The following is a 25,781-nucleotide window of genomic DNA, read 5'->3' on the forward strand; positions in this document are numbered from 1 at the left end:
CTGCCTAGCAACAGTAATAATAATCATAATCGAGTACTAAAACATGTTACAGTGTAGAGTAAGTCATGCACAGAATACATGACTACACTGTTTTTCAGGAAGTTACTTGCTTTTCTTTCATTTTAACATGCACCACTGGGTTTTTACCTTGGTATGGTACAAACCAGAGTAGCTGGCCAGGGAGTCAGTGAGGTCATTTAGGAAGGTGTTTCTCTCCAGCCACTCTTCTAATGAAGTTACCTCAACTTTATAAAGCCCGGGGTGGGGGGAGCTTGTTACTGACATACAGACAGAGAAAACTTGTAGCTTGTCATACACAAAAGTAAATAACAAAACAGAAAAGACCCCTTTTCAGTGTTATTACATATTATTATAACCCAGTGAGGGTTAGGGAGAGTATCATTTCTTTATAATGTGAAAGAAAACATACTGATGAAATTGCACTTCTTTATATTAACATATGCCAAAAGGATTAGATATTACTTAAGATGATATGAGTGCAAAAAGTGAAAGAGTAACAGAGCATGTTGACAGAATGTTGCTGATGTTGGAATCAAAAGACAAAACGAAGACCCCCTTGTTTAAACACACAAGGACTTCTTTAATCTCTTTCAGCATACTGGTGTTAATCAAGTCTATTGGCTTTGGGGAAAAAGGTGTAGTGACTCCCAAGCCAGGCGAGTGGCTGGCTTGGGACCAGCAAATCCCAGGAACAACATCAGAGATCTCTGTCCAGAAGAGCACAGTCCTAGGAACAGCAAGGGTACCCTCAAGTTCCCAGGCCTCTAGTAGAGGGGCCAAGCTTGAAGGATAAAGACAGACCGCATGGTGAAAGGGGGCGGGGATTTTTGTTTTTTAAATATAGATAGACTTATATGTCTATCTTAATACAACTGTTACTGATATTATTTCATTTCAAACGTTGAATCAAAGTTTGAGCCAAAACCAAATAATCCTTCAGCAACATACAACAGCACAGCATAGTTTAATCACACTCATGAAATACTGTTAGGTCTAATTGTTGAATGTTGCCATTGTGTTTCTTAAATTTGTACAGTCTTAGTTCAAGCAGTATTATCAAAGCCATTCCTTTGATCCTGAACACCTGTAACCACTTTGTGTTGGGGGAGGTTTTATTGTAGATACATCCTATCTGAAAGATCTGTTTCTTGTGTCGTAAGCTTCCTGCTTTTACGACCCTTTGGTCAGCAGGAGGTCTCACACTCACACACACACACACACACACACACACACACACACACACACACACACACACACACACACACACACACACACACACACACACACACACACACACACACACACACACACACACACACACACACACACACACACACACACACACACATATAAAAGTTCACATATACATACAATGCCTTAGAACCATGTGGGCATTGCTTTGCTGTGTTTTGTGTGAACTGTCTCTCAATAAAAGGCAGCGAGAGGAGGCCGGATTTGGGGTCATTTTCGTGCTGGACACAGATGAGGCCTCCCTTGCGCAAGTAATCGATCGATCGACTGTCTTGTTTTCTTTCATGATGAATAAGTCTCTAGAACTAGCAGGGTTTGTGGGAACAGACCCAACAAATACTGTGTGTAAAATAAGTAAAATTCAAGTACTGTTAATGTCAATTTTATTTCAGTAAGTGACAATGATCATTTCTACTTAATCTGTATTTTTATTTATCTGATTTACAAGTGCATTTAAACACATATTTAAAAGCAAAAAAGTAACAGGTCAATGCCGACTCCAACAAATCAACATTAATAAGCAAGAAAGAGAAATCAATAAATGTTGTGGAAAACGACACAAAGCTTCTGCACCATTGTACACTGACAAGTCAGTCAACATACAATCCTGAGGAACTGCTGCACCTCCTTAACATGTTCATCCAAAGGGACATGGTTTGTTATCAAAAAATATCATGGGGAAGAACGTAAAACAGTGTAATTAGTGAGATCCATAGAGAGTGAACTAAACACTGGCCCTTTGATGCCAAGCACACTAAAGCATGCAAACACACCACAGTTTTGACCAGGTCAATCCAGTGGTGAGAAGTCCTGACTTCAAATGAGACACACTATAAGGAGCCTAACGAGAGAGAGAATGGCGAGCACGATGTGGCAAAAAGAAGAACGCTGAAGTGTGACGGCCAAAGATTGCACGGTCATCTGGTCTTCAGTTTGGATTGGCACAATCTGTTTAAAGTTGCCACAAAGTCAACCTAAAGAACAGCAGAGTTATTGATTATTCATGTTCAGGAAACCAGGCCGTATGCAAACCCGCTGCGAGAGAACTACAACTTTTAGATTTTCTCTAGTTTTTATACACTCGGCTATTACATTCGCTTCTCAATATGGACAGATATCAACAATTGAAGGCGTGATGACACAGTTAGCAAGTCCTCCATCAACATTAACATAGTGCAGGATACAGACAAACTGGTTAATTGTGGCCTTATAAAGGAATGGTAAATAAAAGACTTGCCACGACTGCACACTAAAGTTACGTGCAGCATTGATTTACACATGCAAGGATGGATAGCAAGGAGGAATGATGAAGAGACATCAACAACTAAATGAAGGACTGAAATGAGTTCTTTCAGCTCTTAATGTTTATTTCTATTCCTGGCCTTTAACACAACTTCTTTATTCTTGATAGTGTGCGGTCGTCTACTCTTAATATAGTGGAACATCTAAAATGGACTTTATATTTCCCAACCTACATTAGCTTTAAAGGACCAGACCCTCGTAGGCAGGGCCCTCAGATTCAGGGGATTCCCTCTGCAGACGAAGATGCTCCAGTGTATTGTGGAAGTGTTTGTTGATCTGCTCCGTCTCTTCACTAGCTTCCAGGTTGGGAAGGTCTTCCCTGATCTTTTGGATCAGCTGGTTTAACACCTGGACTGTCACCTGGATGGGAGGAAGAGGAGGAACAGCACAAGGGTTCCTGTTTACATTCTAATATTATTGGTAAATGGTAAATGGACTGGTTCTTATATAGCACTTTTCTACTCTTCTGAGCACTCAAAGCGCTTTACACAACTTGTGCATTCACCCATTCACACCCATTCGCACAAGCATATTTGTCTAAGTGCTTCTTTTAGCTAACATTCACACACATTCATACTCCGATGGATGCATCGGAGAGCAATTTGGGGTTAGTATCTTGCCCAAGGATATTTGGCATGCAGACTAGGGGAAGCCAGGAATCGAACCACCAACCTTCCGATCAGTAGGTGACCTGCTCTACCACCTGAGCTACAGCCAGGTGGTAGATTGTGGACAATATTCACTCATACCAAAGTATTCATGTACATGCTCTGTGGGTCAGTTGGAATAGATAAGAGCAACTGTTCAAATCAAAACAACAAACTGAGCTTAACACAAAGTCAACTGTAAAAAAGTAACAAATTTTCAATTTGATGGCTTAGGCTCATTCCAGCTACATGGATGCGAGAGTTGGTCACGGAAACAATTCCACCAAACGCTCTAATAAAAACACGGGCCTGGTCCGAGGAGGGAAGAGACTTTACACAGGGAGGAGGGCTCAAGGAGTCCTGAGAACCAATCAACAGCCACAATATATATGCCATTTTTTAAGTGTCCATCCATCCATCCATCCATCCATCTTCTTCCGCTTATCTGGGGTTGGGTCGTGGGGGCAGCAGCCTAAGCAGAGAAGCCCAGACCTCCCTCTCCCCAACCACCACCTCCAGCTTGTCCAGGGGAACACCAAGGTGTTCCCAGGCCAGCTGAGAGATATAATCTCTCCAGCGTGTCCTGGGTCTGCCCCAGGGCCTCCTCCTGGTGGGACATGCCCGGAACACCTCACCCAGGAGGCACCCAGGAGGCATCCTTGTCAGATGCCCGAGTTACCTTAACTGGCTCTTTACATTTTTTTAAGTGTGACCACTGAAATTAAAGTTGGGGCTTGCTTCACATTTAAGTAAATAACTTTAAAAATAACTGCCCAGATTCAAGATGCTGTTAAGAATGTGGCAGAAGTTCATTTTCAAAATCATATACAAACCTGTGCGAACCAACTTGAGTCTAAAAAGCACACCTCTGGTATCTACATATTCTGGCTTCACAAGGAGCTCTTCCTCAGCAGACTAGCCAAAGTGCTTCAAGGTCACCTCACAAAGCACCTTTTTGAGTGTAACACAAGGATTCAATACACTCATTAAGACAACATTTTTATAGAAATGCCAGGTCATTCGTCAGCACAGTGAAACATGACCATAAAGGGAAAGGGAAAAAAAAAAAGAAGGAGAGAAGTGCTCGATCACCCACAGTGCCACAAATAAGGTGGCGCGCGACAGGTGATGTGACATCAAACTCGATGACAGGGGGCGTGTGGCCAGCATAAAAACAACTGTAGTCGGGATCTAATATTAAGTGACACAATGCCACCTAGTGGCAACAGATAATCAGCAGTAGGTGGTAATCATCATCCCATGTAAATAAAATTTCAGTTGGTGGATCCGTGCAGGATATACATTAGGGTGACTTCTAGTAAGTAGGTAATTTCCATCACCACTTAGTGGGCAAAGGTAGTATATTCAGTGGGTAAATAACAACAAACAATCAACATCCCAGACCGGATAACTGCTCACCCACACCACGCCCAAGCCGTAGTTCAACTTGACAACGGCATGCTTGGACATGCAACAGGGTGCAAAGGCCCTCCTACTGCTGTTTGCAGCTTTGTAAGAGAATAGAGAATTAGGTCTAAGTTTCTGGACAATTACACTGTTTTAGTAATTTTGAATATTAAAATCTACTGTTGTTGTGCACAGAGTGAACATTATTAAACCGTATCATTGTCCAAACATTTATAGACCTAACTGTTAATGAACACTTGAACTTGAGTGGTTGGTTTGAGGCAAGGCGAAGTATGAAGTTTCATACATATTGCCAATGAAGAAATTATTCTCTCTGGGCAAAATTACCAGTTACTGGTTAGCACAAACAATTTTTTTTTTTAAGTAGTGTCCTACCGCATCGTTTTCCCTCTCATAGAAGCAGACGTATCTGTTGAGGATTTCAATGAAAAGTTGAACTTGCAGTGATGGATCCATGCACTGGTTGGCAATCTTCAAAGCTTTCTTTAGACACTCCATCACCCGCTTACCATCACGGATCTAAATGTGTAAAATGAGCAGGGAGCATTTAGAGATATATAAAAAGACTAAAGTGCACAGTAGCATTAACAGGATTATACAGTGTGTTAAAGTGCATTGTGTACCGTAAAAATGAACTTGCTGATCACTCAATACCACATCCATTTGATTCCATAACTAATCTTTTGGGGTTTAATACAGTGACTGTTTAGCCTTCTGGAGACTTCCTCCTCTAGAACAAAGTCCTACATGACACACTGATGATTCCATTTAAATGTCAGTTTTTAGAATGTCATTCATCTGCATGCACATAATTTTACTATAACCATCTTCAACTACTTTATGTTAGTGTATGGGGAAAAAAAAGCTTAATTCCAACACACCTCTTCACCATTTTTGTCAGTGCTGCGACCCGACCAGAAGAGATGGGCACAGATGCTGACAGCTCTGCACTGGTCAGGCTTCTTCAGCAGCTTGGACGCAGCCAGTGCACACTGAGTCCTCAGGGGCTCGTGGTTTTCCTCGCTGAAGCATCGCATTCGCTCAAAAGTGCCGATAATCAACGTGATGGCTGCCAGCTGAGCTTTGGAGTCACTGATCTCATCCTCATAGAGAGAGAATGCCTAATGTGGACAATGTATGGAGAACCAAGAGAAGAGATGAAAAGGTTGAGGGGATGGAACAACACCACCCAATGACAGAGAAAGAGAACTATAGTGGTCTAATTGTTTTAAAATACAACAAAATAAAGTTATGTTTTTGGTTATACACTCAAAAGTTTTAGAGCACCCCAATTTTTCCAATTATTTATTGCAGTTCAAGTCGTTCAAGTTCAGTGAATGGCTTGAAATGGTACAAAGGTAAGTGGTGAACTGCCAGAGGTTAAAAAAAGATAAGTTAGCCAAAACTGAAAAATTCTGTACATTTCAGAATTATACAAAAAGGCCTTTTCCAGGGAACACAACATGGGTTAACCATTTAAAACTCTTCTGCAGTAATGGAGGTTGAACAAGCCTCGAAAGCTGGTGCTACTACAGGTGTTCCAACGTTTTTCTCCTACAGAGAAATTTCAAAGGAAGTCAAGGTGTTTGTAACTTCAAAACAGGGAAGGTCCGTACTACAAGAAAAAGCTTTTGTGTTTCTGTTCATGGAGTGAAACTGTGGAACAGTCTGAATATGGAATTAAAGCAATGTCCAAACATAAAACAGTTCAAAAAGAGTTATAAAAATATGATCTTCTCGAACTATAAAGAAAAGGAAAATATTGACATTAAGTGAATGTCTCTATTTAAAAAAAAAAATAAGACTAAAAAAAATTCATGATGTTATATTATAGTATATAGTATATCAGAAATCTGTTCACTATATTTTATTACAAATTATATCAGTAAGGAAGCTGACTAAATATTAACTGATAATTTATGGCAAAGGGGTGGGATTAAATAAGCGTTTACTTCTTCCCACTCCCTTTCAACATGTAAATTAATCAGAACGGCAGCTATATTGAAATGTATTGATTTTTTTGTGTAGTATTTTTTTTTCTCTCTCTTATTTTCTTTCCTAAATGTACCTGTATATTGTTTACATGTTTGAAATCTATTACCAATCAATCAATCAATCAAGGTGTCAGTGAGTACAGTTTCCTTCACCATCAAAAGGCACTCAGAACAGAACAGCATTCTGCAGTGCCATGCAATAGCCTCTGGTATATGACTAGTTGGTCAGGGGTTCATCCTACAGCAAGATAATGACCCAAAACATAAGTTCAAGTATGCTTGAAAAACAGACTTGGACATTTAAAAAAACGGAGTGGCCAGCACAGTCTCCAGACTTAAACCGCATCAAGCTGGTTTGGGATGAACTGGACAGAAGAGTGAAAGCAAAGCAACCTACAAGTGCCATACATTTATGGGAACTTCTGCAACAGATATGGAAAGAACTTTCTGAAGAATATTTGATTTCTATTGTAGAAAGAATGCCATGGGTGTGTTCAGCTGCCAAAGGTGGCTACTTTGATGAGTCAAAGGTTTAGAATACATTTTGGTCTATAAATTGATTCAGTGATTTCTTTTTTTAGTCTTACTGCTTTCATTTCAGAGTGCAATGAGACATTAAACTGCATAATTTTCAATAAAAAACTGGAAAAACTCGGGTCTTCTAAAACTTTTGACCGGTAGTGTGTACGTATGTATGTATGTATATAAACTATTTAAAGGCATGACAGAATTATTAAACATTCTACCTGTGACATGAACTCATACGCTACAGTCTCGTGGTTTTCAAATCCAATCTCCCCTGCAGCTAGTGCCCCCTGCAGGAAGAGTCGAAGAGGCAGCTCGGCAAGCTCAGCCTTAATGAGTGCACTGATTGTCTGGTGGGCAAAAGAAAAAATCTTCTGGCACTTCTTTTCCCATTTGTCATCCTAAGAGGAAAAGAAATTGGTATAATTTCATAACAGGACATAAGATAAAATGCATTATGTGCTTTGTGATGAAAAATAACATTTGCTCACGGTTGAGGAGTTTTCCTTGTATCGAAAGGCTAGCTGGTAGGCAGCAAACACAAGGGGAGGCAATGTGTAGCGAATCCTTTGGTTTCCACCAGCTCCAAAGTGTTTGCGTGCTGTATTAAGAATCTGAACCAAACGAGAACGAAATTAAATGAAAACCACTGGTCTCAGCAAAAACATTCACAGAAGTAGAAACTTATTCAGAAGTGTAATCTGCTGAAATTTTCCCAAGAACTAGATAAGGTGGGGACAAAGGAAACACTGCAGCATTATTTTCAAAATCCTTAGCAGCAACTTAAAGGACACCACTTGCAGGACTCTATGCAGTATATCTAATGCATAATGTGCACAATTACGACTCTTCAGGTTAGTCTCAAATGCTTGAAAAGAAGACAACTGGACTTCTACAATTTCACAAATACATTCGCTCTCATCCACGAGGCTTCTTCAATTCTAAAAACAAAAGGTGGAGTGAAGAAGAGTAAGAATCATTTCTTGTCATTATGTCTTCACACACATAACAATATTACATTAACATATACACACAATCAAGAATAGAAAACAACAGGTAAGATATTATGTGGAGATCCAGGAACTTGATGATGTCCACATTCTCTACTGCCTGGACCTCCTGCAACGCACAATGACCTCCTTGGTCTTGCTGGTGTTCAGGGCGAGGTTGTTGTCTAAAAAACCACTGTGTCAGGTGTTGGATCTCCTCTCTATAGTGAGTCTCATCATTGTTCCAATATTAGACCCAATACGCTGGTATCAAACAAAACTTAAAGAATACTTTAACATGAAACTAGTAAAACAAAAATGAAAATACAGCTTCACGACTGTGTTAGTGAAGTGAACGGCAAAACAGTTTTGAGCAAATAGAGTGAATAACGTCGGGCTGAGCACACAGCCCTGTGGCATGCCCATGTTCAGGACCAGTGTATCCAGCTCCCCATTCTCACCACTGAAGTAAAGGGGATGTAGCAGTAACCACTGAGGCAAGTGCACCCGGTTAATTTAAACCTTGGATTGGTTCCTGAGGGTTATTGATCCACTATTAATCATGCGAGTCATCACATGATCCAAGGTGTGAAAAAACATTCTTAGGTTATCACTGGGGATTAAGGGTGAAACCAGTGTAGGACACTGTCCCACCCCACCATCAATGGAGCTATTGAGGTCACCTGAAGTGGCTGGGAAGGATGTCAGACTGCACAGTAAGTGGCTGATACTTCGTGTCATAGGCTACCACCTCTATTCAATGAAGATGGTTCACAGTGGACATAGATGACCTAATTTTAGCAAACCATCTGTCTTCGTGGTCCAAAATGTGAACATTGGTATCCTAGAAAGAGTGACCTTTAGATGTAGAAATACATGTGAGTGTACAGCTGACTTCATGTAGGTCCAGTTGGGACAACCACATTCTAAGAGGGGTTTTTTTTTTTTTCATTTTTAACCCATGATCCCTGATATCCTCCCTGGTAAATCAGTGAAGGTTTCTTCTACTTGATTTTGACCCAAATGTCACCCGCATACCTGAACCTGTGGCTCGGTGCTGTCCCTCTCAGCCCAGAGCTTTACTTTCCCCTTCCTCTATGATAAGGTTAGCTACAGTGGGTGACACAGAGGAGCCCATGGCACGTTGTTGGCCTTGCCTGTACAAATGTCCAGTTGCCTTGTTTTCGAGCACTCAAGACTACCACTACCTTGATGACTGAGAACGTAGAAAGACACAATGTTAACGCAAACACCTACAAGATACTGCTGATCAGGATCTTCAGAATGGAGCAGATGGATGAAACGACCCACAAGGCTCTGCTCCTCAGCAAAGTCCTCTGGGTCTGGATCATCAGTTGGTTGGTCTGGCTGGTCCTGTATCAGTGTGGACACCAAGTTCAAGATGGCATCCACCTGGAGGAACAAAGGGTACAACATTAAACCGATACTATTTACAAACATGGTCTGTGTAACCAGGCTAGATGTCTGCACAATAATGCACAAAAACCTTAAAGAATACTTTAACATGAAACTACTAAAACAAAAATGAAAAAACAGCTATTTTTATACAAATTTCTCGCTAATCTAAGCAAATATGACAAGTTGTATCACAAAGTACAGAACAAAATTTTGGATTTTCAAGATGATACTGCAATCATACATAACCAGTGTGCATTCAGCAAGAGACTGTGGCTGTGGTGAAACAGCCTACATAAGGTCATTTCTGTTAACATCACTTTTTCATCTGTCAGTGAGGGCTTCTCTACGTCGACTGTAGTTTGGGGTTTTTGTCAACGTTTACAACCCTATTTGCAAGGTTGTTGGGAAACTATATAAATGTGTAAAAAAAAATTAATTACAAACAATGTATCTATGAAAACCACACATCCTTTCTTATGTAAAATGTTGGCAGGGGGTTGTTTTGTCTGATGCTCTGTCAGTTTAAATACAAATATAATATACAGATGTTAGATTAATAACCTGCTCTTGTGCCACAATGGTGGTGTTGTAGTCCAATGTGTTGCTCAGCACATAGCAACTCATGTTCTTGCGGGACTCATAGTCGAAGTATTCAAAGAGTGGTGGGAAGTGTTTGAGCTGCAGAACCATCAGCACATTGTTGTAGGTATCCACCGGGATCTTCAACAGCCTGGTAAGTTCCTTTGACACCGCACTGCTGGTTGCTATGCTAGAGGAGGGAGAAGAAGGGAGACTGTGAAAACATTTTTCCCCTGCAGTATTAAAAAAAAGCTGACTCAGGTTTATAGTCCCAAGGGACAAAAAACCCCTCATACCTGCAGGGGGAATCAGTATGGGTTCTTGTCAAAGATCAAGTTTGTGGAAATTATTATAAAGTTGAGAAACTGAGTGAGGACACACATAAAAGTAAGCATATTTATGCTTAGAGATGTTTCTGCTGACATGCTGTGTTTGTTCTTCTCCAAACATCTTAACTTTGGTCTCATCTGTCTAAAGGACTTTGTTCAGTTGCAACTTTGCAAAATGAAGTCACACTGTCAAATTCTTTTTAGAGAGAAGACATTTTGTTTGGAAAATGGCAACATTTCCAAATGAGTCATACTTGTAACCTCTGTTTTGCACTTTGACCTTTAACATGCTTACTGAGGCCTCCAGAGTCAGAGAGGCTCTTGGGTTTTTTGCAGTTTCTCAGACTTTGGGGTAGATTTTGTGGGACAATACACTCTTGGATGGGGGGCTGTCTTGAATGTTTTCCACTTGTGAATAATCTTTCTCACTGCACAATGGAGTTCAGATTGATTGGAAATGGTCTTCTAGCCCGTCCCAGATTAATGCGCAGCAGGAACTGCTTCTTCTACATGTCTTTTAGACCCCATTCCTACAAAACTGCTCAAAGAAGTCCTGCCATTAATTAATGCTTCAATCTTAAATACGATCAACCTATCTCTAATAATCGGCTATGTACCACAGGCCTTCAAGCTGGCTGTAGTTAAACCTTTATTTAAAAAGCCATCTCTAGACCCAGCTGTCTTAGCTAATTATAGGCCAATCTCCAACCTTCCTTTCATATCAAAAATCCTTGAAAGAGTAGTTGTCAAACAGCTAACAGATCATCTGCAGAGGAATGGCTTATTTGAAGAGTTTCAGTCAGGTTTCAGAGCTCATCACAGCACAGAAACAGCTTTAGTGAAGGTTACAAATGATCTTCTTATGGCCTCTGACAGTGGACTCATCTCTGTGCTTGTCCTGCTAGACCTTAGTGCAGCGTTCGATACTCTTGACCATAATATCCTATTAGAGCGATTAGAACATGCTTTAGGTATTACCGGTACTGCGCTGCAGTGGTTTGTATCTTATCTATCTAATAGACTCCAATTTGTACATGTAAATGGAGAGTCCTCTTCACACACAATTATGGTGTTCCACAGGGTTCAGTGCTAGGACCAATTCTGTTTACATTATACATGCTTCCCTTAGGCAGTATCATTAGAAGACATAGTATACATTTTCACTGCTATGCAGATGACACCCAGCTCTACCTATCCATGAAGCCAGATAACACACACCAATTAGTTAAACTGCAGGAATGTCTTAAAGACATAAAGAGCTGGAAGGCCGCTAACTTTCTGCTTCTTAATTCAGATAAAACTGAATTTACTTTACTCGGCCCTGAAAATCTTAGAAACATGGTATCTAACCAGATTCTTACTCTGGATGGCATTACCTTGGCCTCCAGTAACACTGTGAGGAACCTTGGAGTCATTTTTGACCAAGACATGTCCTTCAACGCACATATTAAACAAATATGTAAGACTGCTTTCTTCCATTTGCGCAACATCTCTAAAATTAGAAATATCCTGTCTCAGAGTGACACTGAAAAACTAGTTCATGCATTTATTACTTCCAGGCTGGACTACTGTAATTCATTATTATCAGGATGTCCTAAAAACTCCCTGAAAAGCCTTCAGTTAATCCAAAATGCTGCAGCAAGAGTACTGACAGGGACTAGAAAGAGAGAGCATATTTCTCCTGTTTTGGCTTCCCTTCATTGGCTCCCTGTTAAAACCAGAATTGAATTCAAAATCCTGCTCCTCACATACAAGGTCTTAAATAATTAGGCCCCATCATATCTTAATGACCTTGTAGTACCATATCACCCTATTAGAGCACGTCGCTCTCGCTCTGCAGGCTTACTTGTTGTTCGTAGAGTATTTAAAAGCAGAATGGGAGGGAGAGCCTTCAGTTTTCAGGACCCTCTTCTGTGGAACCAGCTTCCAGTTTGGATTCGGGAGACAGACACTATCTCTACTTTTAAGATTAGGCTTAAAACTTTCCTTTTTGCTAAAGCATATAGTTTGGGCTGGACCAGGTGACCCTGAATCTTCCCTTAGTTATGCTGCAATAGACGTAGGCTGCCGGGGATTCCCATGATGCATTCCCATGAGTTTTTCCTTTCCAGTCACCTTTCTCACTCACTATGTGTTAATAGACCTCTCTGCATTGAATCATATCTATTATTAATCTCTTTCTCTCTTCCACAGCATGTCTTTATCCTGTTTTCCTTCTCTCACCCCAACCGGTCGCAGCAGATGGCCGCCCCTCCCTGAGCCTGGTTCTGCCGGAGGTTCCTTCCTGTTAAAAGGGAGTTTTTCTTTCCCACTGTCGCTAAAGTGCTTGCTCATAGGGGGTCATATGATTGTTGGGTTTTTCTCCATATCTATTATTATAGGGTATACTGTACAATATAAAGCGCCTTGAGGCAACTTTTGTTGTGATTTGGCGCTATATAAATAAAATTGAATTGAATTGAATTCTTTCATATCACTGCTGATGTTCCCGCTTTGCAACACTAGTGTTGCAGTCGTTTCTCAAGAAAGCAATGCATTACTCATTACTTGTTATTCTTCTTCAAAGTAATCCAATACTTTGCGTAATTAATTAATTAATTAACTACAGTAATTGTTACATTGCTTTTGACTTTATGCTACAGTCCCACATGTCAACACAAATCTATACTAATGAGGACACACATTTGACCTTTCTCTTAGATTTCAGCTATTTAACACAAGGCAAAGTTGAAAACCAGACCAAAGGGCCAAACAAATTGGTGATTCTACATTAGAAACACAAACAGGTAGAAATACAGCCTGCAGCCTGACTGTTACCTGCTGAAGTTAAGGGTCTGCTGGTCTGGGGTCGGCACAACATTAAAAAATCACTTCGACTTCTTTGCTAGCTTAGTGTTAGCATGCCACATTACTGAAATATGTAATGTGATTATTGTAACGTGGTACTTCAGAGTGTGTTAACACACAGCTGACTCACTACTGACACACCTACAAACTGCAACAACCAGAGGTGCTCACATTTAACTGATGATCAGCCAATCAAGTACAATTTTTAATTCAGTTTTATTTAAAAACGACAAATCACAACAAAAGTTGCCTCAGGGTGTTTTATATTGTAAGGTAAAAACCCTAAAATAATATAGTGCATGTGGTAATCAGGACCTGGCTGCTACTTCCCCTTTTTAATTCCCATGGAAGCAGTAAGCCTGGACTTAGTTGGCTGTACTGCTTTACTGACTTACCATCTTGTTAAATAAATAATGACACTGTATAATATATCATGTGCTTTTGTGCATCTGACGGTGTATTTGCCAAATGTTAAGATGAGTTTTATTATGTCCTGATATGTAAAACCTTTCATCTGCTGCTGCATCTGCACAACTCATGAAAGCAACCAAGTTTTTAGTTTCCTCAATAATACTAATAATACATCTCAATATGCAAAGCAATTTATGTTATAAGAATGAATGCATTCTGCAGCTTTTATTAAACACAGCTTTATGATTTCATGACATTACACAGCTCACTCAGGAGTTCATCAAGGGACCAGAGACTTACTGTTCCAAGTTGAGCTTGTTGAAGATCTCCACAGTACTCTCCAGGACCTTGTCTACATAATCTACACGTTCAGGGTAGCATTTCATGGCCAGATTGATGAGAGAGACCTGAAGTGATACAATATCCTCTGATGGCATGTCCTGGCGAGACTGAAAAAGTAGACAAAAGAAGGGAGCAGTAGTTTCATTGTTAGTTACACTTACTCTAGTACTCTACCTAGTTTGAGAGGATCTGCCTTTGACCATACTGTTGTCCTGTAACACACTGATATCAAAATTGATAAATAATGATTGCTAGTTTCCTAAGATCCTAATATGATATGCCATCTCTGTTAGACTTTAAATGTGGCTCCATAATAATATTATGTGGTTTTAATGTGCTCTGTTCAGCTGCAGCTTAAAAAAAAAGATTGTTCTTAATAACACTCGTATGGTTAAGGATAGCTCTCTCCCGAAAACTTTTTGCATTCAATAAAGTAACTCTGTCATCTACTTTGGTCAAACTAGGGTTGGGTGATATGAGAAAAATCTGATATCACACAATTTTTTGGCTATATTGTGATACACTCATCTATCTATCTATCTATCTATCTATCTATCTATCTCTCCCTCTCTCTCTCTCTCTCATGATAGGTCTTGCGCCCCAGCTCCCCCGGTACCACGGGTGAGTTGCAGCTTAAGCCTCTGTGAAGTCAGGTTTTTTATGTAAATATCAGCATGTGTAGTATCCATTGAACCTCCGAATCTCAGCTAAAAGCTCATATAAACCATTTCTACGACCACCAAACACAGCGAAAACAACAAACAATTATAACACCTGTTACATAATTTTGCAAAATGTGCCTAAACACAAACATGGAAGCCAAGAACTCACTCGACTTCACATAACCAAGCCAATGGCACATTGTCTAAAAGCAGAGATCTCACAGATTCCAAAACTGCAAGTTTCGAAAACCACAAATATACTCCATGTTAAACAGTAACATGGAATCAGACTTACATGTGTTGTTTTTCCCCGTTTCTCTGGCGGATAGCTGTTGTAGTTCGTATCACAGCTGGTTTATTTAAACTTTTCTTTGGTGTGTGGGGAGATGTTCACATGCGGAGTTTAAAACATTCGTAATTTTGCAGGGGATGACTTTTCAGCTGGTGGAATAAATTTGTGGTACTGCATTTTGTTCGACATCCTCCTTGTGAAATCCAAATGACAGCAAGTCTGCAACTCCCACTATAGCCATATTTTTCCCTATATGGTAGTATATAAACACTCTCGCTCAGCGCAATGTGCCAAAAATGTGCCGCAGAAAATTGTCCGATTGGGGGGGGAATAAATGATGCATTCTCTGCGTGTGGGAGAAAACCAAAAACCTTACAGTGAATTACGTGCAGACAGCTTAATATTTCCTCGGCAACCTATACTCGATGGTTATGATAAAGGCATTTTAATCATCATACGTGGAAAAACTCGCGATACATCAAGTATATTCGATATATTGCCCACCCCTATTTCAAACCTTCTTGAATTTAAGGAAATGTACCTGAATTACAGTGGCCACCTGCTGAGAGAAGATGTCAAACAGTTTGATTTCAGCAGGGATCCCTGGGCCATCTTCTCGATGAGCAAACAGAGCAAGTCTGAAACACAAATCAGAAAGTGGCTTAAAAAAAAAAATCTCCATAAACAGACAGTAAATCCTTGAGCTCAGCTGTGCATCAGGGTTTTAAAAGATTCATAATGTTCACCGCTGAACAAGCATTATTATGAGCAAATCATCATTACTTTAAACAGGAAGAACAAAATGCTGGAAACCTCATCTTGCAGTTAAAGGTTTAAGCTTGGGGACCAGAGTAAATGAACAGGCTTATGGAGCAGCACAGTGGTGAAACGGTTAGCACTGGCTAGAATTTTCTGGTTAGCTCCCTGTGCGAATTTCCTCCGACAACCTAACACTTATGTCCAAAGACATAAGTGCTGGGTTGAATGAGAATTCTTAATTGACTATGATTAAGATACAAATATTTAAATACAAATCTAATATTTTTAAAATGTATAGAATAAAGTAATATATGGCTAACTGTAACTGGTACTGTCAATGAGTATAAATGAGTGGTCAACAAGTCTCAAAAAGCACTAAATTCCAGTTTGCTCATTGGGTAGCTCTGCTACATTCCAACAAATAAAACCATACCTGTCAATGAGGGCAATGATGATGTTCTTCACATTTACGTGTTGATGTAGCTCAGCACAGGAACGCAGGAAAGGATTCAGTGTTTGAAGGTGGAACTCGTCTGGGAAAACCTTCGGAGACGAGATTATTTTAGTTAAGGCCTGAATGACTATGACTGCACGTCATATATTTGAAACAACCAGGATGCTCCAAGACTGAAATAAAGGCCATTTGAATTTGAATTTTTCAAATAATGTTGGGTTATTGGGGGACTGCATCCAATGAGTCAGTGCTTTTAATACAAGAACATGGCGAGTGGAACAAATCTGCCTACATTTGATCAATCCCCCGTTTTTTTTCCTTTAACATGGTACAGTGTTTGTTTGTTTTTTTTTACTAACAGTGCATGATTTCTGGTCATCCCTACTATTCCTTAAATCCAGTGTTATAAATAGCAAGTAAAGTCTAGTCTACTGGATTAGTTGTAAATGTTTCTAGAGACTTGAGAATTTTCACATAAGGTACCTGAATGATGCATTCCATAAGATACTCCTGAGCCAGTGAATCCCTGCAGTTCACAACCTGCTCCAGGACTCCAGGAAGAACAATCTGTGGAGAGAAAAAGGCACACAGGAAAAACGGTTTGACTGAACAAATACCAAATTATCATAAATACACCAACAGTATGTACGGTATAAATACATGTCAAATGTAGCAAACACGACGCTGAAGACTGAAACATTACAATTCAATGTCAAAAGAATCATCAATGCTCAAGAAATAGCCTCCACTACCACCCCACCACAGCGGTGATGCTATCGCTCATAGGAGGCCGATAGGATGATCACTCACTGGAGCACATAACTCAGCCCTAATGTGTGTGTCAAACCATTACCACATAATAAAGCCATAACAGTGGCCATTGTTTATTTTGGTGAAAATAAAGCAATGTGCACCTTATGTCATTATATCACATCTTTGGGGACTTCCAGTACATGCAGAAAAGACACAGGAAGTCAGGTAATTTCAACATAACGTTACTTGAGTTGATAACAACCCTATTACTATAACATAAATAAATACAGATAATCAAACATCACTTCCACCTTTCTGAAAGGCATGATCAGTGTCGAAGACACCAGAGAACGAGCAGCTCTCCTCTTTCTAACATGACAGTAACAAATCGATTTCTGTGCTGAGACCAGTCCCCACTGTGCAGATCTAGTCTCAGCAAAAACACAAAGACACACCTGTTTGTATTTCTCCACATTGACACCCTCCAGTTGGCTGAGCCGAACTAGATTGGTGCCCACCAGAATCCTAAGTTCTTGTCGCTCCTTTTCTCTCTTCTCTCGGTCTCGGCTGTGACCCTGATGCTGCATTCGAACCCACAACTTGTTCATCTCCGCAAAGTTTAGAAGGACAAAGTCGATGGAGTCATTGATGTCACCGGTCATCTCCTCTGTTCCCCTGTGGAGTAAAAGCTGCAATTTAACAACAGGGATGCAGAAGATTACAGGACTAGAGTTCTCTTTCCCCTCTGGTGATTTCTAAATTTCCAGTATCAACTATTAAAATACTAATATAACACCATGACCAGTTACGCGTTTTTTTAATCCAAACAGTGGACTTAATAATTTATTATATGAAAAATCCTGCTTAATATCCCTGAATAGAAAAGTCCAGTACAGAGGGGGTGTCCCTAATTTTCACAGATCACATCTACATTACATCACCTAAATGTTAATAAATTCTATTAAGTCTCTTTGTGCTGGTTTTCATCTTTGTGCTCATACCTAAATACTAAGAAAAAGATCATGTGTGTTCTTTTTAGGATAGAAATTTGTGTTGGCGTGTGAGGCTGTAGCCTTAGCCCCACACGCCTCGTAATGATTGGTCATTACGAGGTAATTTTACAGAGTAACCTGAAAGCAATGTAAAAAGCAGCATAACGAATGTCTTTCTCCTAGAAGAAATTAAGTAATGTAATGCATTACTTTTGAGAAAGGTGTTCTGTGTAATAATGTTTTTCACTTTACTTTTTTGGAGTAATGACCCCAACACTGATCACAACAAGAGTGGAAACACCTGCAACATCCACAAACATTTGGCCACTCAGCATGTAAATAATTTGCATGAATGTAATGTCTTTCATATGCTGCTTAGGATGGTGGTGACTCTCAAAGTGATATCGATAATAGAATTGGAATCACCAAATTCTTATCAATCCCCATCCCTACTTACAATAATGACCACAGTGTAAGCATGTATACGTGTCTCTATGTACCCTATGGGGCAATCTGAATGAAGGAACATCATCACACATACAGCGATAATTAACATCTATATGTTTTAAAAAGCCATTATTATAAAGTACCTTTGATCTTCATAGTCATGTTCCTTCTGTGAATGTGATGTTACCTTCTCTGTTTGTTTCACTTGTCATGATCATTATATGTCACTTATACATAACCTCAACTACTAGAAATTTCTTCACCACTAAATATGGAATAAAGATTCTGAAAGAGCGTTGCAGGCCTGGTTAAAATAACATCACAGTTCAATCATGACTTCTAATAAGAAGTTACCAATGTATTAAACAGCTGGGGCGAGAGTACCCAACAAAATACTAGCATTAAAACAATACAGCAGACATACAAAGATGTGGCCCCTTCCTGATTTCCTACTTGTTTTTATACGTTTGTCATTCTTAAATGTTTCAAATCATCAAACAAATGTTAATATTAGAAAAAGATAACACAAGTAAACACAAACTACAGTTTCTAGGTGTTTATAATTAAGGGGAAAAAATCCAAACCTACAAGGCTCTGTGTTAAGGTTGCAAACTTTCTGCAGACTCAATCGCTATAGACCTCTAAAATTCAAGTGGCCTTCAGACTGGCTCAAGAACAGTGAGTAGAGCGCTTCATGTAGTGGGTTTCCAGGCCCAAGCAGCTGCATTCAAGCCTTACATCACTATGCAAAGCGTCAGATGCAGTGGTGTAAAGCATGACAGGGGAGACATGTTCTCTAGATTGTCAGATTACCTGATGGATGAGTCAGGGTTTGTCAGTTGCAAGGAGATGGCACTTGAGGGGGGATTAAGGTGTGGGGGGGTGAAATTCAGGAGCTGGGCCTGGTCCCTTAGTTCTAGTGAATGGTTCTTACTTAATTCTTACTCCTTCAGCATACCAAGACATTTTGGACAATTTTATACTCCAACTTTGTGGGAACAGTTGGGCCCTTCCTGTTCCAACATGACTGCACACCAGTGCAAAAAGCAAGGTCCATAAAGACATGGAGGAGCAAATATGGTGCATAAGAATTTGACTGCCCTGCACAGAGTCCTGACCTTAACCTAATAGACTGTCTTTGGGATGAGTTCGAGCAGAGACTGTGAACCAGGCCTTCTTCGTGTCTGACCTCACAAATGCCATTCTGTAAGAATGGTTAAAAAGTCCATAAAACACTCCTAAATTTTGTGGAAAGCCTTCCGAGAATAGTCAAAGCTTTTATATATAGCTGCAAACTCTATGGATTAAGAATGGGATGTCATTGAAGTTCATATGAATGTAAAGGCAGACAAGCAAATAGTATAGTGTAGCAAAGATATTGCAACACCGGTTGTTGGGGGCAGTGTGTTTAAACGCTCCTTTGTAATGGAAATGTTGAAAAAAAAAAGGGGGGTAGACTTAAAAGAGAGGTCCACAGAGAACCTGGGTCAAGCCAAGCAAGGAATAGACATTCAGTGACATTCCAACAGCAGCACCACTGTGAAGAACAGAATCTGAGCGATGGTATCTGCATGCATGGACCCAATGAGCAGCTACCGTGATAGTTGTGGGTGCACACAGAGGGAAAAAGCTCAGCTTACTTACTCTGACTGCTCTCCATCATCTGGTAGTATGTTGCGAGTACACTGCAACAAGTAATTTCTGAGGAAGAGGCCCCTGAGTGGGTGTTGGACACCACGGCACATCTCAACGAGGTCCTTCAGAATGTCCTTGCGAGACTGCGGGAAGGACCGAACATACACCACACCCACTGTAATTAGCAGATAACTGGGGAGACGGGAGGAAACAAAAAGACTTCATTAGACAGACATCTACCACAACTTCAGAGTATAAAGTTAGTATAAACAGACAACAGTCACACAAGGTCACAAATGCAGATTCATCACATTTCACCTACACCAATGTGACTACTCACAAATGTGTAAAAGTAACTTTTGCACATTTACTGGTGACCACCACTGCTAACCCTCACCCTCCTAGTAGAGACACCTATGTTATCAATTTCAAAATCCTATGTCGCCTTGTTCAAGTTATCGCATTCACAAGATTTTGAGAGGATTTTCATTAAACTTAATTCTGACCAAGAGGTCAAAATCACCAGGAATTAAACTCGTTCGAGTCTCATAGCAGAGTCAACTATGGTATCAATTTGAAGCTCCTACGTGACCTCATTCTCCAGTTATCGCATTCACAAACTTAGATGTTCGCGCTATCCGCCCACCCACCTACTCACCTGCCATGGTGACAACAATAGCCCCATTAGCCTCTTATGGCTGAGGGGTAAAAATCCACACATCACAACAAGAATCCATATTAACATTACATCAACAGACTTCACTTCAGCTCAACAGTTTGAAATATTTAATTCTGAAACATTGCCTCTGCATTCAAATGTCTAAATATTTGGACACAGATACACAAGGACCAGCCCACATTTGCTTGTGTATGGTCTGAGCTATACAGATCCATAAATGCAGGTAGAAAACTATGGTAGAAAACTGGGACAGGGGCCTAGAGTTGAAATAATATCACCATAATAAAATAGCCCTAGGAGGAAAATATCAGTTCAAACAAAAAGCAGATAACATGGAGACATTGGCCTTACCAATACACATTTGCAACCTTTTCAGACCAAACACGTCTTGGTTAGTTTATGAGCTGAAATGCTATGTTTTTTAGCACTTAATTTGTATGGCTGAAATGTTAATGTCGTCTCTCTATTGGGTAAAAGGAAGACAGTGCTGAACAGACGCCACTAATGCTCCACGTTTGATAGAAGTTCAGGTTGGTTGATACTCACAGTCTGGGGATGATGTTGCCCGCATATTGGACCAGCTCATACAGATCTGCCACCTTACGTCCCTTGGCAAACTCATCAGTCAGATAAACCTCTAAGTAGTGGAGTTCATCAGAGATTGCCATATCTGAAGACAGTGTTAGGGACCAATGCACACACGCCACAAATCATATACATTCAACAATACAGTTCCTTGCAGCATGTTTATAATGTAGTGGCTTCACTTTCAATCTGCACACAGTGTGTTCAGGCGCAATACTGCCAGGCCACCTAAGCATTAAGTGTTCTTTCAATTTTACATTACGGCTCCATAAGCCTACAGTTTACACCAAGTCCTACTCCAAAAAAATCCGAAAAGGAAGCACCAGTAGAACTAAAAACGGGGATGAATTAAATGAGTGCAGTAGCTCTGCCTTTTTTCAACAGTTGTTCAACTAAGACTATTTTGGATGGGATTTCCAATGACAATCTGGTCAGAGTGTTTGACTTTAGAAGGCAGCCAGCTCTGGACTTTAAAACATCATTTTGCGCTGCCTTCATTCAGCTCTCATTTATTAAACAAGATATTGTTGTAATGCAAGCATACTGTCCATGCTGTTTCAGCTTCTGGCCCAGTGTCTGAAGTTTTCTCCCCAAATCAATGTGACCATGCAGTAAAATACTAGGCAGAGCTTATTCTCCTTGTCCTTTTCAAGTGAATATCTCTCGCCTGCTTGTTGCTTCATTTGCCTTCAAATATGATTAACATATTTGAAGGCAAATGAATGACAATATGACAACCCCACCTCAAACATCATAAAGTTATAAACTGTGACATGTAACGACTGGCTAGTAGTATCTGTTATACAGTCAGCAAGTTTAGATGAGACATAAATGTCTAATCAGCACATGTAAAGAATACAGAGCTCGTAGTAGCTCTTTGGAGAAAGCATGGAGGTCCTTAGTTCACCCAGCATGTTGGAGGCATGCTTCAAAGCATCCATCAACTTGTTTTTGTCCTGCAGACCACAAATATATTGCATATTACATATCACATCCAAAACACATTCATGATTCAAGAAACACTTCATGTACAGGGAGTACAGAATTATTAGGCAAGTTGTATTTTTGAGGAATAATTTTATTATTGAACAACAACCATGTTCTCAATGAACCCAAAAAACTCATTAATATTAAAGCTGAATGTTTTTGGAAGTAGTTTTTAGTTTTAGCTATTTTAGGGGGATATCTGTGTGTGCAGGTGACTATTACTGTGCATAATTATTAGGCAACTTAACAAAAAACAAATATATACCCATTTCAATTATTTATTTTTACCAGTGAAACCAATATAACATCTCCACATTCACAAATATACATTTCTGACATTCAAAAACAAAACAAAAACAAATCAGCGACCATTATAGCCACCTTTCTTTGCAAGGACACTCAAAAGCCTGCCATCCATGGATTCTGTCAGTGTTTTGATCTGCTCACCATCAACATTGCGTGCAGCAGCAACCACAGCCTCCCAGACACTGTTCAGAGAGGTGTACTGTTTTCCCTCCTTGTAAATCTCACATTTGATGATGGACCACAGGTTCTCAATGGGGTTCAGATCAGGTGAACAAGGAGGCCATGTCATTAGTTTTCCTTCTTTTATACCCTTTCTTGCCAGCCACGCTGTGGAGTACTTGGACGCGCGTGTGATGGAGCATTGTCCTGCATGAAAATCATGTTTTTCTTGAAGGATGCAGACTTCTTCCTGTACCACTGCTTGAAGAAGGTGTCTTCCAGAAACTGGCAGTAGGACTGGGAGTTGAGCTTGACTCCATCCTCAACCCGAAAAGGCCCCACAAGCTCATCTTTGATGATACCAGCCCAAACCAGTACTCCACCTCCACCTTGCTGGCGTCTGAGTCGGACTGGAGCTCTCTGCCCTTTACCAATCCAGCCACGGGCCCATCCATCTGGCCCATCAAGACTCACTCTCATTTCATCAGTCCATAAAACCTTAGAAAAATCAGTCTTGAGATATTTCTTGGCCCCGTCTTGACGTTTCAGCTTGTGTGTCTTGTTCAGTGGTGGTCGTCTTTCAGCCTTTCTTACCTTGGCCATGTCTCTGAGTATTGCACACCTTGTGCTTTTGGGCACTCCAGTGATGTTGCAGCTCTGAAATATGGCCAAACTGGTGGCAAGTGGCATCTTGGCAGCTGCACGCTTGACTTTTCTCAGTTCATGGGCAGTTATTTTGCGCATTGGTTTTCCCACACGATTCTTGCGACCCTGTTGACTATTTTGAATGAAACGCTTGATTGTTCAATGATCACGCTTCAGAAGCTTTGCAATTTTAAGACTGCTGCATCCCTCTGCAAGATATCTCACTATTTTTGACTTTTCTGAGCCTGTCAAGTCCTTCTTTTGACCCATTTTGCCAAAGGAAAGGAAGTTGCCTAATAATTATGCACACCTGATATAGGGTGTTGATGTCATTAGACCACACCCCTTCTCATTACAGAGATGTACATCACCTAATATGCTTAATTGGTAGTAGGCTTTCGAGCCTATACAGGTTGGAGTAAGACAACATGCATGAAGAGGATGATGTGGACAAAATACTCATTTGCCTAATAATTCTGCACTCCCTGTATAACACACTGAACAGCCTGAATGGACCTTGAATTCATCTTTGAGACATCATTATGAAAAAGAAAAGGGGATTAGCTGATTCTCAGACAGAAGGATGGAAAATGCCCCTCATTTACTTACATCAATAAAACTTAGTTCATTCTTTTTTTCCCATAGTATAAGAAATATGATTATTGCACAGTCTTTTTAAATATCATAACAGAATTTTGAGGTTATATCGGCCATCCCTATTGATTAGTCATATTTTTGTATTATTCTTTTTAATCAAAAAGGCAATAAAAGTCCAGGAGTATCCTTAGGTTCTTCCTAAGGATACTCCTGGACTTTTATTGCCAGTGGTTTAAAAAGCACATCACAATCAAGATGATAGTCCTATAAACTGAAATGCTCCTACCAGGCATCGCTTCATCTGGAACGACTGGACCTTGACAGCTTGCACAGCTTCATCCAGAAGCTTCTCCTGTTCATCCTGGGGTGACTGCTGTGTTGCTGGCTGCAACAGAGGATGGAAATACAAGTTATATCACTCCTTGATTGATCTAGTAGGATTTTCTTCATGCAACACAGCATAAAAAGCAAGAACTCAAGTTTGACTTGTCTAATGATCTATAACGCCAGAAAAGAGAAAAGGAAAAAACAGAACAGTCTGAGGAGTTCAGCAGACTCCCTAGTTGTTTTCATGTCTAAATCCAAAACACATCGAGTCAGATTTGTTTGCATGTTTGAAGTCACGACCGACTAGGTGGATGGCTGTATCTACTAATGAAGTTTAATGGCAGGATCATCCTAGCCTCACAGAGACAGTGACCACGGTCCGTGATTTAAAAAAAAAAAAAAAGTTTTATAGAAACGACTGAGTATTCTGAATGTCCATCAGACCAAACGAAGCTAACCTGCTACAAGTATTTGAGCCCAGGCTCGCCTGCACAATCTCATACGACATGTTTCCGTGTGTATGTGTGCCACACAGGCGTCCTGTTCGGTTACTCTAAGTCGGAGTTATGCCACAACATTCAGATGCTTACATTAAAATATGACACAGCAAAGCGGAAGACGACACTAACAAAACCTAACTGTACAGTCTCATTTAAATTGCGTCAGAAATGTTGATGTTTACCGCAGCCTTTGTTTGCAAATATCATACTGTATATAGGAGCACGAAGAGTGTTTCAAAGACAAACACACAAACGTTGCATCTACTCGCTCGATAGCTTCACTCAGTCGGCTGCTAGTTAGCTTAGCTAGCTGCTGTCAAACGCTGAGCTAGGCCAAAGGACCATTCACGTAGGTGACTTTAGATCAAATCACATTACACAGTCAAAATGAGTTTTTCCAGCGGTCAAAACTACACACAGGCAAATTTCGGAATGCACAACGTTGCACTAAAGTCGGTATTTGGTAAAGTGCTTACCATGGTTATGGGATGTGTTTCAGATCAGTCGGGAAGGCTGGCCTGTCATGTGACCCACAAGAACGGGGCTGACGGTCTGCACTCAGTTAGCGTCACGTCAGATCACAGGCGTGGCCGTTTCTCCACCATTCTCACTACGTCTCACTTCCCTACGACAGAATATTGGGGCTACATTAAGAAAAATATATTATTGATCATTTCGAGAAAAAAGGTTGTTGTTTCAAGAAAAATACCACGCCTCCTGTGCCCTCTACAAAATGCCTTGTGTAAACGAGTTAGTTAAACAAATTGATCAGTCTTCTTACCACCGTGTCTTGTGATATAACATACATCCTCTTTCGTTATTATTGCAACACTATGAAAACACCTCAGTATACATAAAACTGTATTATGGTCCGGGAGAGTTGGGACATTTGCTAGTGGCAACCGTCCCAACTGTCCC

At 40.3% G+C, this 25,781-nt stretch overlaps 1 protein-coding gene across 4 annotated transcripts; it reads right to left on the reverse strand.

Moving 5' to 3' along the window:
- Positions 1–1,638: 1,638 nt before the first annotated feature.
- Positions 1,639–25,727, reverse strand: vps35 (VPS35 retromer complex component). 4 transcript variants are annotated; one of them, XM_039600014.1, is made up of 19 exons: positions 25,645–25,727; positions 25,340–25,507; positions 24,323–24,421; positions 22,202–22,298; positions 21,304–21,427; positions 20,088–20,270; positions 17,460–17,679; positions 16,735–16,818; positions 16,231–16,340; positions 15,580–15,676; positions 14,043–14,191; positions 10,138–10,369; positions 9,415–9,570; positions 7,660–7,782; positions 7,390–7,569; positions 5,531–5,770; positions 5,025–5,168; positions 2,748–2,934; positions 1,639–2,246 (listed from the first exon to the last, which is right to left on the reverse strand). In XM_039600014.1, the coding sequence occupies exons 2-18, from the start codon at positions 25,340–25,342 to the stop codon at positions 2,755–2,757; spliced, it is 2,421 nt and encodes an 806-aa protein (XP_039455948.1). In that variant the 5' UTR covers positions 25,343–25,507; positions 25,645–25,727; the 3' UTR covers positions 1,639–2,246; positions 2,748–2,754. The 4 variants fall into 4 exon arrangements, with proteins under 4 accessions (XP_039455948.1, XP_031586249.1, XP_039455847.1 ...); XM_031730389.2 differs by having other exon boundaries at positions 1,639–2,934; positions 10,138–10,345; XM_039599913.1 differs by having other exon boundaries at positions 1,639–2,934.
- Positions 25,728–25,781: the final 54 nt, after the last annotated feature.

The sequence above is a fragment of the Oreochromis aureus genome, linkage group 1, assembly GCF_013358895.1.
Source record: "Oreochromis aureus strain Israel breed Guangdong linkage group 1, ZZ_aureus, whole genome shotgun sequence".
Classification (NCBI taxonomy): Eukaryota; Metazoa; Chordata; class Actinopteri; order Cichliformes; family Cichlidae; genus Oreochromis; species Oreochromis aureus.

What these genes read in the sequence shown, in the direction of transcription:
- vps35 (XM_039600014.1), bottom strand. An exon ending in GATGATGGAGAGCAGTCAGA is followed by an intron (nt 17,680 to 20,087) that starts GTAAGTAAGCTG and finishes TTTACTCCACAG; the next exon opens with GGGAACAGAGGAGATGACCG. An exon ending in CGTATGAGTTCATGTCACAG is followed by an intron (nt 5,771 to 7,389) that starts GTAGAATGTTTA and finishes TGTCCACATTAG; the next exon opens with GCATTCTCTCTCTATGAGGA.